This window comes from Xenopus laevis, chromosome 4L, assembly GCF_017654675.1.
Source record: "Xenopus laevis strain J_2021 chromosome 4L, Xenopus_laevis_v10.1, whole genome shotgun sequence".
Classification (NCBI taxonomy): Eukaryota; Metazoa; Chordata; class Amphibia; order Anura; family Pipidae; genus Xenopus; species Xenopus laevis.
The window spans coordinates 59,455,657-59,468,068 of record NC_054377.1 but is presented as its reverse complement, the minus strand read 5'-3'; the positions used below and the strand labels follow the sequence as shown (position 1 = coordinate 59,468,068).

Sequence of the window (12,412 nt, the reverse complement as noted above, 5' to 3'; positions counted from 1 at the left end):
TCCGGAAAACTCCCGGTGGGCCCAGGTGTCAGTGGGCCCTCATGCTGCTAAACATTTCATGGCCATTCCCTATTTCTATGAGAACAAAGGCTAAATAGATGTTATAATAGTTTATAGTAAGGTACTAGGAGAATAGAGGTTGAGTGAGGAGAGGAAGACTAAGGGCAGAGACACTCAGATTCTGGGAGATTTAGTTACCCAGCGACAAATCTCTTCTTCAGGGCCAATAATCTCCCCGAAATGCCTCCCCACTGGCTAGAATGTAAATCACCAGCAGGATGGCAATATGTGCACTTCGTTGCCCGAGGTTGCGAAGAAATCTTCGGCGACTTTGGAAAACAAATCGCTCTTAGCGTTATCCCTCCGGCGATATAGATTTTGGCCGGTGGGAGGCAGTTCGGGGAGATTAGTCTCCCCGAAGAAGAGGCGATTTATCGCCAGGCGACTAAATCTCCTAGAATCTGAGCTTGTGTCGCAGCCCTTATAGTACTGAGAGTGGGCCCTGGTTTAAGGATTTTGGGTGGGCCCCTGGTGTCCCAGTCTGACGCTGTGTACTAATGTATTGTAAAATATGCATTGTTGCAGTATGTATTTACACAAAGGGTTACAAAACTCTGTAAAAATGAAAAACATAATAACAAAGAAAATAGTAATTGTGGCATGTGCTAACATTTTTATACCCTAGGAATTTGGCACAGAACACAGTTTGTAACTGCTTTTTTTTTTCCAGCTAACAGTCTTAATTCTTGTTGTACGGATTCATTGCACTTAATTCTGAGATCTTCTTGGGCCATCTTACATGTTTAAATCTATCCACAGATTTTCAATAATGTCATTCCAAAACCTTCAGCTTGCCTTTTTTTTTCAGGTAGTTCATGATGGCTTTTGAGTATGTTTAGGATCATATCTAATTGTTGGAGTCATCTCTTATTTTAGCTTAAATTTCAGCTTCTTGGCTGACTACTGCTTCACGTTTAGGGTTACCACCTGGCAGGGCTGCCATCAGGGGGGCACAGGGTGTACAAGTGAAGAGGGGCCCGGCAGTGCTGAACTTTTCAAAAGAGCCGGGCCCCCCTTGACAGCGCCAAAGCCGTGCCGCCTCCTTCCGAAGTCCTGAATGCGGAAGTGCCGATAAGCCGAAGTGGCGAAAAGACCTGAAGTCACGATAATAGCTGAAATTGAAGTCCTGAATCAGCGAAAATACCAGAAATCACGAAAACAGCCGAAATTGAAGTCCTGAACCAGCGAAAAGACCCACAGTCACGAAAGGAGGCAAAGTTGAAGTCCTGAAGCCACGAATTCAATTCCTCTGAACATCAATGTGTGTTTTTTATTTTTTGTTAATCCCCTGGCCACCAATGTATTATTTTAATACTCTATAGGCCCCTGCCACCAATGTTTTTTTTAAAAGATATTCTTTGGGGCCCCAATTTTTTTTAACTTGGCCTGGTCACCAATGCTGTTTATAACTTGTGTGTGTGGGGGTTACCTTTTTTAGCGCTGATGTCTGTCTGGTCTTTTAACTGTGATGTAGAGTTGGCGGGGTCTTGGATGGGGCTCAGGGGCCGGGGCCAGAAAATTTTGTTGTACAGGGCCCAGTGATTTCTAATGGTGGCCCTGCTACCTGTAAAAAAAAGTAAAAATGATGCTTAATGCCAGTATAGTTAATAGGGAAAACGAGAACTATATATCTATAATATCTCGCTCTCTATATATATTGAATAAAGTACCCTCTATTGTAAAATATAAGGATATAATAAGTCACAGAGGAGTTCCATGGCCGTATAAAAGCACAGGTCATGGAACTCCGAGGTTACTTCTAATATCCTCATATTTTCCAACAAGGGGTACTTTATTTATCATAATACACAATTTTTGGTGACAAAAATGACATCACTACTCACCGTTTATAACTGATGACATCTAGGTATGAACCAAATTGACTTTTTTTGATTCGGCCGAGCCTCCGAATCCTTTGTGAAAGATTCGGCCGAATACCGAACTGAATTCGAACCCTAATTTGCATAGCAAATCAGTGAGGGGGAGTGAAAAAGAGAGGCGCATGATTTTTAGTCCTCGAATACTGAACCGAATCCTGGATTCAGTGCATCGCTAATGACATCACTAGTCACCATTTATAAGGATATCATTTACAAGATGACTGACGTTTCGGCTGGAACACCAGCCTTTTTGACTATATAAATTGACTAAAGTCCTGCAAGTGCGGCTTCGTCTCTGCACCTTTAAATTTCCTTTTGGAGGACAGCACCCAGGCAACCCTTACTACGATATATATATATATATATATATATATATATATATATAAAAATATATATAAAATATATATATATATATATATATATATATATATATATAAAAAAAAAAAATATATATATATATATATATATATATATATATATATATATATATATATATATATATACATACATACATATACACACACGTTTACATGTACAATGTTTCTTAACCAAACCCCAGAGCATAGTGGATTCACCCCTGTATTTAACAATTAGCATGCCTTTTTTCCTCCAATGAGGTTAATTTTGTCTCTAAACAAACCTTTGGTGATTATGACCAAAAGGTTAACACTTTTTTTCTGAATGCCTCTGGCTTGTCTTGATGCTGTTCTGCATACCTCAGATGTTGTGTGTGATAAAGTCACAGATAAGGCTTTTCCTGATAACTCTTTCATGCAGATCATGTTTGTGCAAGTGGTTTTGCACCGCGGAATGCATAACACTACTACTGTCCTGTGTCAGCCAAACCTTTAGGGTCTGGCCACACGGGCAGATTCGGGGAGATTAGTCGCCCCAGCGACAAATCTCCTCTTCTTCGAGGCGACAATCTCCCCGAACTGCTTTCCCCCTGCCCTCTGCCGGCTAAAATGAAAATCACTTCAGGGAAGGCACACACGATGCTTCGTTTCGCCCGAAGTTGCCTCACAAGGAAACGAAAGGGGAGATCGTTGCCCCGAAGAAGAGGAGATTTGACGATGGGGCGACTAATTTACCCGAATCTGCTCGTGTGGCCAGACCCTAATGCAGGTCCTTCACAATCATATAAAGACTTGCCTTTTTGGTCATCATATAAGCTGTTCTCTCTAAAAATAATCTTGAACTTCCAGACCTTGCATTGCCTTCCCTTCCATTTTGTTTTGATATTATAGTCAGTGGAAATGGCAAGCTAGAATGTCTATTAAGGCCTAATGAGGTAATTAAAGGGTTTATCTCATTGGTGTAGATTATATTACTTAATTACAGTGTGTACATTGCAAATATTTAATTCTACTATTTAAAATGTTATTCTTGAACCAATAAATTTATTTTTTTAGTTGTAACATTGTTGTGTAGGCAGCCATCTCAGGTCATTGTGTCTGATCCTGTGCATTTAGAAAAAGCCAGGACCAGTTGTGTAACTATAGAGGAAGCAGACCCTGTGGAGCCTGGTCAACAAGAGGGCCCATGGTGTTACTATTAATTTATTGTTTTGCTGTACAGTGCTTTGCCCTCAAGGAGCGCTATACAAATAAAAATATACATACAATGGTCAGCTTCCTCTGTAGTTGGCATAAAAATCCCCCTCCACAGCGGCTTTTCTACATGAAATCTTTGTGTGCTCTTATTGGGCCACTGGCCAGCACTGCACAATACAATTGTTTTCTGATTGGATAATATCACTCCTGCTAAGGGCTATTCCACACGGGGAGATAGCCTTGCGTTTGCGGTCGCGACAAAGCGCCGCGCCAGTCGCCGCGACCGGCGCAGGCGACAGTTTTGTATGGGCGCCTATGTAAAAACGCCTGTGCTAACCACACGAGGTGATGCGCTTTTCAACAGTCGCCTGAAAATGCCTCGCCAGGCTTTTTCAGGCGACTGTTGAAAAGCGCATCGCCTCGTGTGGTTAGCACAGGCGTTTTTACATAGGCGCCCATACAAAACTGTCGCCTGCGCCGGTCGCGGCGACTGGCGCGGCGCTTTGTCGCCGCGACCGCAAACGCAGGGCTATCTCCCCGTGTGGACTAGCCCTAAGTGTAACTGGAAGCATTGTGGTCAAACTTTACTATTGAGTGGTATTCTCATAGCTACCATTAGGTGGAGCATCAAAGTATTTTTATCAATGCAAGTGCCAGGGAGCTGGTATCTTATTACCAACAGAGGCCCAAACAGCCCCCCATCACACCAATAAATATTTTGGAAACACAATTTTTAGAACACTATGTTACTTAGGTCGTTCTGAAACGCTGGGGCTGCAAAAGGTGTGGTTGCAAGCTGAAGTCCAGTTGGGGTGAGCTGTAGAGTGAATGTGTCTTGTAAGTAGGGTTGCCACCTTTTCCAGAAAAAAATACGAACCTTCCTATATATTTATAATTTTTCCCCTATTAATAACATTAGGATCAACCATCATTACCGGCTAGGTGGCAAACCTACTTGTAATTGCAACCTGAAGGTAAGGTTGGATGAGATTTGCAGTGAACAATTGTTTGTGTTTCTAGAGGTTGTTTAAACTTGACTTAGTTAGTTATATTGCAAAGTCATATGTATTGTAAGCTGCAGGATCCGTAAGACACTTTTCTTCTCTTTAAGACTTTTTATTTACACACAGGGGTGACCATTTCAGGATAGAAAACAAATAATAAAAATAAATCCTGCCCACTGGGCGCTACCTCCACACATGATGAGTTCCCATACTAAACTGGGCCCCTTGTGGACTACCAGTAAGCAAACACATAAGTAGGGGTCACCCCTGTACTCACAATTCTCCTGGGGAATTTCTCAGCAACCTGGCTTTTCCCAGTCAGACAGCCTCTCTGTCACTTGCTGTCACCTCTCTCTGCACCTTGCAGTGGCAAGTGGCACCCCCAGCCCTGTGGGAGTTCCTCACAAAGGCAGTATCCTTCCTGCTCTGAGAGAGCTTCCTAACAGGCTCAATAGAACTAAATACCTTTCCACAGGACAGCCTTCCAGTGGAAAGTGAGTGCTAATCAGTGAGCTGGACTACTGGATCGGAGTATCCGGCTTGCCTGTTCCTTCCAGAATACTCTATCCTCCAGGACCTGGCCACCAAAGCCTTTAGACAAATCAGAGCAACTCTTCTCTGTTTATCAACACCATTCCTGGTGCCTATATCTTCTACTGTGGAGAAATCAAAGGAAAAACATAAATTTTTAACCAATTCTTCTGTCACTCTACCACAGTATGTAGCAGATTTGTGTTAAAAGAGAACTAAAGTTTAAATCACTGGTGGGGGGGGGGGGTTGTTAGGCAGTAGGCACCCCCATAATGGTGGGGGGGGGGTTGTTAGGCAGATGGACTGGGCCATCTGGACACTGGACCCAGGTCCCACCCCACTCCCCTGCCAGGAATGTAGCCTCTCTCTTGCCCAGTAGTGGAAATTGAGGAGGAGGTAAGCAGCACATGTGGGTGGAGGGGGGGGTAGGTTGGACTCCAGGAACAGGGCCCTTCAGTCACAGTACTGGTGGACCCCAGAAGGTCCTGTCCAATCCCATGTCTAAGGTATTTCTGCAGAAGATCCTTGTTGCCATCTCCTTTTTCGTCTGGTTCTGGCAGTGTCAGACTGGGGGGTCCGGGCCCACCAGGACTGCCTTATCAGGGGCCCACACCTGCTCAAGGCCCCCGACCCCCCCCCTGTCAACTTCAGGGGACCCCTTTGGTAAGCGCCCTCAACCTCCCTCCACCCCACCCTGGCCGATAAAAGGATAATCGCAGGTACACGCTCAGGGCGGGGTGGAGGAGGAGGCAGCTGCCGAATGGGGGCCTTGAAGTTACTGGGGGGGAGTTGGGAGCCTGAAGCAGGTGTGTGCAGGCCCCTGATAAGGCAGTCCTGGGGAGAAATCGCCAGGCAGGTGGGAGCAGATCTGGGCCGGGCCCACAATGCCCGGGGCCCACTGGGTTTTTTCCCGGTGTCCTGCCATCCCAGTCCAACCCTGCTGGCAGGTACATGCACAGTAGAATGAAAGCCGAACAAAAAGCTGGCTTTTTCACTATAGGACGCATAAGCATGCCTGTGTCTGGATAAAAGAAGAGAGAAGAGGAAGAAAGATTGTGCCAAAGAACTTCTGCAGAAATATTGCGGGCCAGTGTAGTTTTCCACTAAAAAAAAGTACCGGCTGTGGATATCAGGTCACAGGTGAACTATTTTAATCACTGGTGTAAGCAGGGCCTGAACTAGGAGTAGGCAGAGTAGGCACGTGCCTAGGGCGCAAAGCTGGGGGGGGCACCAGGCACGTTATTTCTCTGCCGCCTACCACATGTCCGGTCCCCACTCTTCCGGACTGCCTGTTCTTTCATCCAGGCATTTTGAGATTCGGCTTGCGTGTCGAGGTGATTCACACATGCTTGCGCTCTGTGTCGGCTCACGCCTCGCTTATTTGCACATGAGCACACAACAATCCGCACTTGCGCTCACCCAGCTGGCGCCATGACCAGCCAGGTTGCCTAGGGCACCTGGCCAGCCTTGCCCAGCTCTGGGTGTGTCTAACATTTAGCTTTAACCATTTGGCTTGTGGCTTCTCCTTTATGTGGAGACACCCAAAGTAAACACATTTCAAACACTACTGTAGGGTGATGCCTTTACATGAATCAAATTTGACTGACAGCAATCCATAATAAAAATGCTGGTTACTTTGATTACTTTGATTAGGGCAAATTGAACATTATCCATAGACTGTGGACCATAGCGGCCAATTTATCTTTACACCTCTAAGAGAGCATAGTAATCAGCTACTTGCATACATATATAAAGTGAGATATTACATCTCTAGGAAAAGCTGGGTTGCATTAAATGTAACCGCCACAAAAATATACATCATTATCTGTTGTAAATGTAAACACAGCCACAACAGGTTACACAAGTGTATATTATTCCTTTTATTAGTGCACGAGAACAAAATCTCAGTGCCTCGTTAGCGCAGTAGGTAGCGCGTCAGTCTCATAATCTGAAGGTCGTGAGTTCGATCCTCACACGGGGCATGTGTTTTCTTCAGTTACTGAATAAATAATACTTGAATAACATTTTTCACCCCTAATTTTAGTAACAGCCGATAAACTCAAGGGTACATCGTCAAGTGTGTTAGGGCCCTTGAATGTGCGTGGAAGCCCCAGTACTGAGAGCAGTGAGAACACTATTTAACTACATTCAGCTGTAGCTCGTTGTAGAGCAGCAGAGAAGAGTATGTGCTCTGTGAGAACCAGGGTATGAGTAGTCATTTCCAATACACGCAGCCCTCCCTGTATTATAGGTGATTGTAGTATAGGTGATTGATTGTAGTATAGGTGATTGTAGTATAGGTGATTGTATTATAGGTGAATGACGCCACCAGTGTCGGGACGTCAGTGGCAGAATGACAGGGAGAGAGAGAAAACGCCTTGGCCAGGGGGAATCGTGGGCCGCAGCCCTGACAGGAGGAGTGATTGCGTCATGTCTCCGCCTGTTTGTGGGCGTGTCCCCGGGCTGTCACAAGCAGCAACACAAGCACCCGGGCCTAGTGTAGGGAGGGTCCCCGGACTGTCAGTGGCAGCGGGCCCCGGTGTGGGATGGCGGTGTGCGCCAGGTTGTGCGGAGTCGGACAGTCCGGGGGCTGCAGGAGGAGACGACAGCGGAAGGGAACCGGAAACGACCCTGAGCTGGAGGATGAAGAGGAAGAGGACGAGGTGCGGATTGAGGCTGAAGTATTAGTAGAAGGACAAGCAGCAGTGGCGCCCCGGAGACCCCGCTCTCTCCTGCAGCTGCCACCCGAGATACTCGTGGAGATTTTCTCCTCTCTGCCCGGTACCGAGCTGCCCAGTCTGGCCCAGGTGTGCCGGAAGTTCCGCCAGATCCTCACTACGGACACTATCTGGAAGCGGCGCTGCAAGCAAGGTAAGGCCCGTGGGTCTCTGCTCCAGGGTGGGGTGTGTGTCAGAGAAGAGTGCGGCCCACTGGCTGCCGGGGAATCCGAATGCAGAGCTGTGTCACGTGTTAACAGCCGGAGGGCCCATTTACTAACTATATGAGTGGCTTCCCCGAGCATGGAAGTACTACAGGCGCTTTACTAACACTCAACCTAAAGCCGGAGAGTCAAATTTGTTTTGCAGTAGCGAGTTGTTGTCAATATATCAGATGACTATGTTGTGCCAATAGCATGCGACTGCTTATACAACTGCTGCCTGCTCAGCCCACATGCACACACTGCAACTCCAGCACAACTCATTGCTCTATTCATAATTATCAGCGGCTCCGACGCCTTTTGCAATGATTTGGACTAGTTTTCCCCATCCCCTTATCACTTTTCATATCATATAGGTTTGTTACAACTCCAGGCTCCTCCCACAGTGCCAGGGCAGCTCCTGTATCAGGTGATTAATAAACTAGAGTACTCTGTGTCCCTCAGCCTGTGGACATCATTTCAGCCAGTGGCTTCTAAGGGTTAGTTCACATGAGGAGATTTGGGGAGATTTGCCTCTTCTTCTGGGCGACAATCTCCCCGAACTGCCTCCTCGTATCTTCCCATTCCTAATAATGACAAGTCACCTGCGCTAAAGCACACGCGGCGCAGCGTTTTCCGAAGTCACCTGAAGTTTCCTCACAAGCCAACTTTGGGTGACTTTGGAAAATGGAGTGTCGCGTGTGTCATAACCAGGACCGCCATTAGAACAAAATTTCCTAGGCGTTCTTTTCCTTGATCTTTGGCTACTTTAATTTTATTTAAAAACCTCGGCTAAAACAATTTTTGTTGGGGGTGGTGGAAATAATCTTTGCTCGGTTCAGCTCCTTCTCCTTCTCTATAAACTAAACTCCCAGGAGACCGTGTAATTGTGGTTTTAAAGGATATATTAGCCTCTCAAACCAGCTTAGGGCTCAGCTAACAACGACACCACAGTCCCGGTTACTCTGCCTTCTCCATCTTTGTGGTGTCCCAGGGATAGAAAAAATCAGGTAGCAGGTATGGGACAACTCCACCTCCTCTCATTTCATTTTCCTCCTTTTTTCATGAATTTGAGCATTGATTTTAGTTTTTAGCCTATCCAATGGCAGTCTACTTAATTTTATTTAATCAATTGAACTTTTCACGTAGGAGTATTGACTTATACAGCACTGTAGCACTTTATATTTATTAAATTTCTCAACTTAGTAATTTCTCTATACAATCAATTAATTTACAACATCACAACAATTAATTTAGAAATCAGTGATCAATTGGGGTAGCACTTAATCAATTGGCACAATACTAATGATTATATTGGTAGGGTATAAATCTGTGTGAAGGGGTTCCGTCTGAATTTATGGGTTATGGTAATATAGATCCTTTTGGATTTCAGAGCTCTTTATAATCAATTAACTTATTGCACTGCACCTTATAACTTATTGCATAGCACCTTATAACTTATTACTAAGTGATATATTCAACTTTATGCACTAATTAGTGGTGTTTATCTAAGTGCTTATAACTTAACTGATATTTAATAAGTGTGTTAAAATTACTTTGTGACTGCCTTAGTCTAACTGATCAAGTGGGGGTTCTTTTCTATCCTTCCTGATATTGTGAAATTTTGAATACTGACGGCAGTCAGACCTCTGCTTGGATCAGAAGGATAAAAACAAAGGGACAGTGGGGTGATTTGTGTTTTTCCAAAATTTCCTAGGCCCCCCAGGCTGCGCCCACCGCAAGCCCCACCTACAGGTCCGCCCACCCCACAGATCCGACCCCCACCACACAGTAAAAAAACAAAGAAAATATTGGTTGCTATGGTTTCCACATGTTAATAAAAAATAAAAAGATATTGGTGGTCAGGGCCCCCCATAAAAAAACATTTGTGGCCAGGGCCCCCCCATTAAAAAATATTGGTGGCTAGGACCCCACATGAGAAAGAAAAATTGGTGAGAAAATTGGTGGCCAGGGCCCCTTAAACGTCCATACCTTCCCGAAGTCAGCAGTTCTCAGAAAGATGGGGAGCCCAGCTAATCAAGTAAGTGTGGTGTGGCCGGGCCCCCCTTACCCTCTGGGCCCTCTACAGCTCTCCCCCCTGTCCCCCCCTGATGGCTGCCCTGGTCATAACGCAGGCGACTTCTCATTACAGCCAGCGCAGGACAAGAGGAAGCGGTTCAGGGAGTTTAGTCCCCCTGGTGTGGACTGACCCTTAATGATAACTTATGTAGGGTTTTTTTTTTTCAAAACAAATACACGTTAGAATTCTCTCTCTCTCTCTCTCTCTCTCTCTCTCTCTCTCTCTCTCTCTCTCTCTCTCTCTCTCTCTCTCTCTCTATATACTATAGCAAGCAAAAAAGAAAAATTGTGCTCATTAGTAAATTAAAAAAAGAGGGGGGGGGGGGTTGCAATGATGCTGTGACCACAAAATTCACACAGAAGAAGGCAAGAGATCCTCTTCCCATAATCAATTTGCTAAGGACATGAAGACATTCTGTGCATCAAATTACCATTAAGCTACCTCCCTATAAACAATCTCTGTTTTGTGTAAAGAGGAAGGCGGTTTTTGGTAGCACTTAATGCACTAAAATGTACACATATTGATTATGTATAATACAAAATGAATAGACTGTAACTTGTATCCTTATAAAAAGTGCTTAATGATGTCATCAGTTATTATTGGAGCTAAGTGATGTCATTTATGTCACGTGACTTGCTGAAACATGTTTATTATAATAATTTAAAGTACCCCCGGTTATAATAGATAAGGATATTAGAAGTCACCTCTGAGTTCCATGACCTGTGCAAAATTTTTATATGCTCACGGAACTCCTTTGTAACTAATAATATCCTTATATGTTACTTTATTCACTATATATATATCACTGTCATGCAAGGCCAGAACTAGGGGTAGGCAGAAGAGGTAAGTGTCTAGGGTGCAACAGAGGTGGTGGGGGGGGGGGGTTGGGGAGCTGTTCACGTACCTCTTCCATCTGCCTACTTCTAGGCCGGTCCTGGGTGACAAAAGAGTGGTCTCTGGTCCTGGGAGCACCATAAATTTCTGCAAACAAAGCTTATCACTGCCCCCCTGCCTTGTCACTTGAGCCCACATTCGACACTACAGAGGCACATGTGCAATGAGGGGCAAGATTCCAGTTGGCTTTGTTTCGGGTCCCCATCTGTCTTGGCCCAGTGTTGCTGTCATGTTCCACAGTGGTTTACAGATTATTGCAACTAATATTTGATACATGAGATCAGAATGTCAGAAAACTGGCATTGCAAGGAAATGAACATTAGAGCAGTAGCCTGAGTTTGCATTTAACCCTCAAAACATCAGCTCTACAGGGTACTACTAAAGACTCTGCTATCTGCTTACGCCCTACTACAACCATGCATCTCAGTACAGGTATGTGTGTCTTATGTAGAAACCTGTTATTTAGAAAGCTCCAAATTACGGAAAGACCATATCTAGGAAGACAATTTTAAGCAAATTGTTTCCCTTTCTTCTCTAATAATAATAATACAGTACCTTGTGCATAAATCCATATTGGTGGCAAAACATTATATGAATCTTTAAATGATTTTTAGCAGAATTAAGCCATGGTGATCAAAATTACTAAAAGATCCCTTATCTGGAAAACCCTAGGTCCCAAGAAACTATATCCTATACCTATACTGGATAATATGTCCTATACCTGTATATCTGTTAGTTTTGCACAACGTCCATCTCACTGATAAGTGGGTTTGTGAGCATTACATCAGGTTACCTACATCTCTTGCTGCTGTGTTGACCTTTGGCAGCAGTTCTAGTTAAAGGAACAATCGCCAAAAAATTAAATTAAAGTTTTTTAAAGTAATGAAAATATCATGTACTGTTGCCCAGCACTGGTGAAACTGATCTGTTTGCTTCAGAAATACTACTATAGTTCATATAAACAAGCTGCTGTGTAGCAATGGTGGAAATTGAAAAAAGGCAATATGGCACAAGTTAAATAGTGGATGTTACGGGTGTTAGTTGGAGGAAAGATAACCATTTCCGCTTGAGAGGTTTAATTTAAGGTAGCGTTGCGACATCCAAGTAGAAATAGCGGACAGGCAGGAGAAGACCGGAGTTCTGGGTTGAGATCGGGAGAGGAGAGATAGATCTGAGTATCGTCAGCATAGAGGTGGTAGTGGAAACCATATGAGTTGATTAGTTTGCCAAGGGAGGGCGAATTATAAGGGGCACAGGACAGAGCCTTGAGGAACCCCAACAGAAAGAGGTAGGGGAGCAGATGCTATTCCATTGTAGGAGACACTGAAGGAATGATTAGTAAGGTAACAAGAGAACCAGGACAGGGCAGTGTAATGCAGGCCAAGCGAATGGAGGGACTGGAGGAGGAGAGGGTGATCCACAGTGTCAAATGCAGCAGAGAGATCAAGCAGTATTCGTAGTGAGAAATGGTTGTTGGCCTAGGACACAAAATT

The 12,412-nt window shown here is 44.6% G+C and overlaps 1 protein-coding gene and 1 non-coding gene across 3 annotated transcripts in view; both read left to right on the top strand.

Annotated features, from left to right (window-relative positions):
* Positions 1-6,937: 6,937 nt before the first annotated feature.
* On the top strand, positions 6,938-7,010 carry trnam-cau. The gene has a single exon. It is a non-coding gene; the product is annotated as a tRNA-Met (tRNA).
* A 278-nt stretch (positions 7,011-7,288) lies between these two features.
* fbxo31.L (F-box protein 31 L homeolog) overlaps positions 7,289-12,412 on the top strand; it is a 32,155-nt gene continuing 27,031 nt past the window's right edge. Inside the window, exon 1 of one of the 2 annotated variants that reach the window (XM_018256320.2) lies at positions 7,289-7,899. In XM_018256320.2, coding sequence (XP_018111809.1) covers positions 7,575-7,899 — 325 coding nt within the window. In that variant the 5' untranslated portion in view covers positions 7,289-7,574. 2 annotated transcript variants of the gene reach the window in all.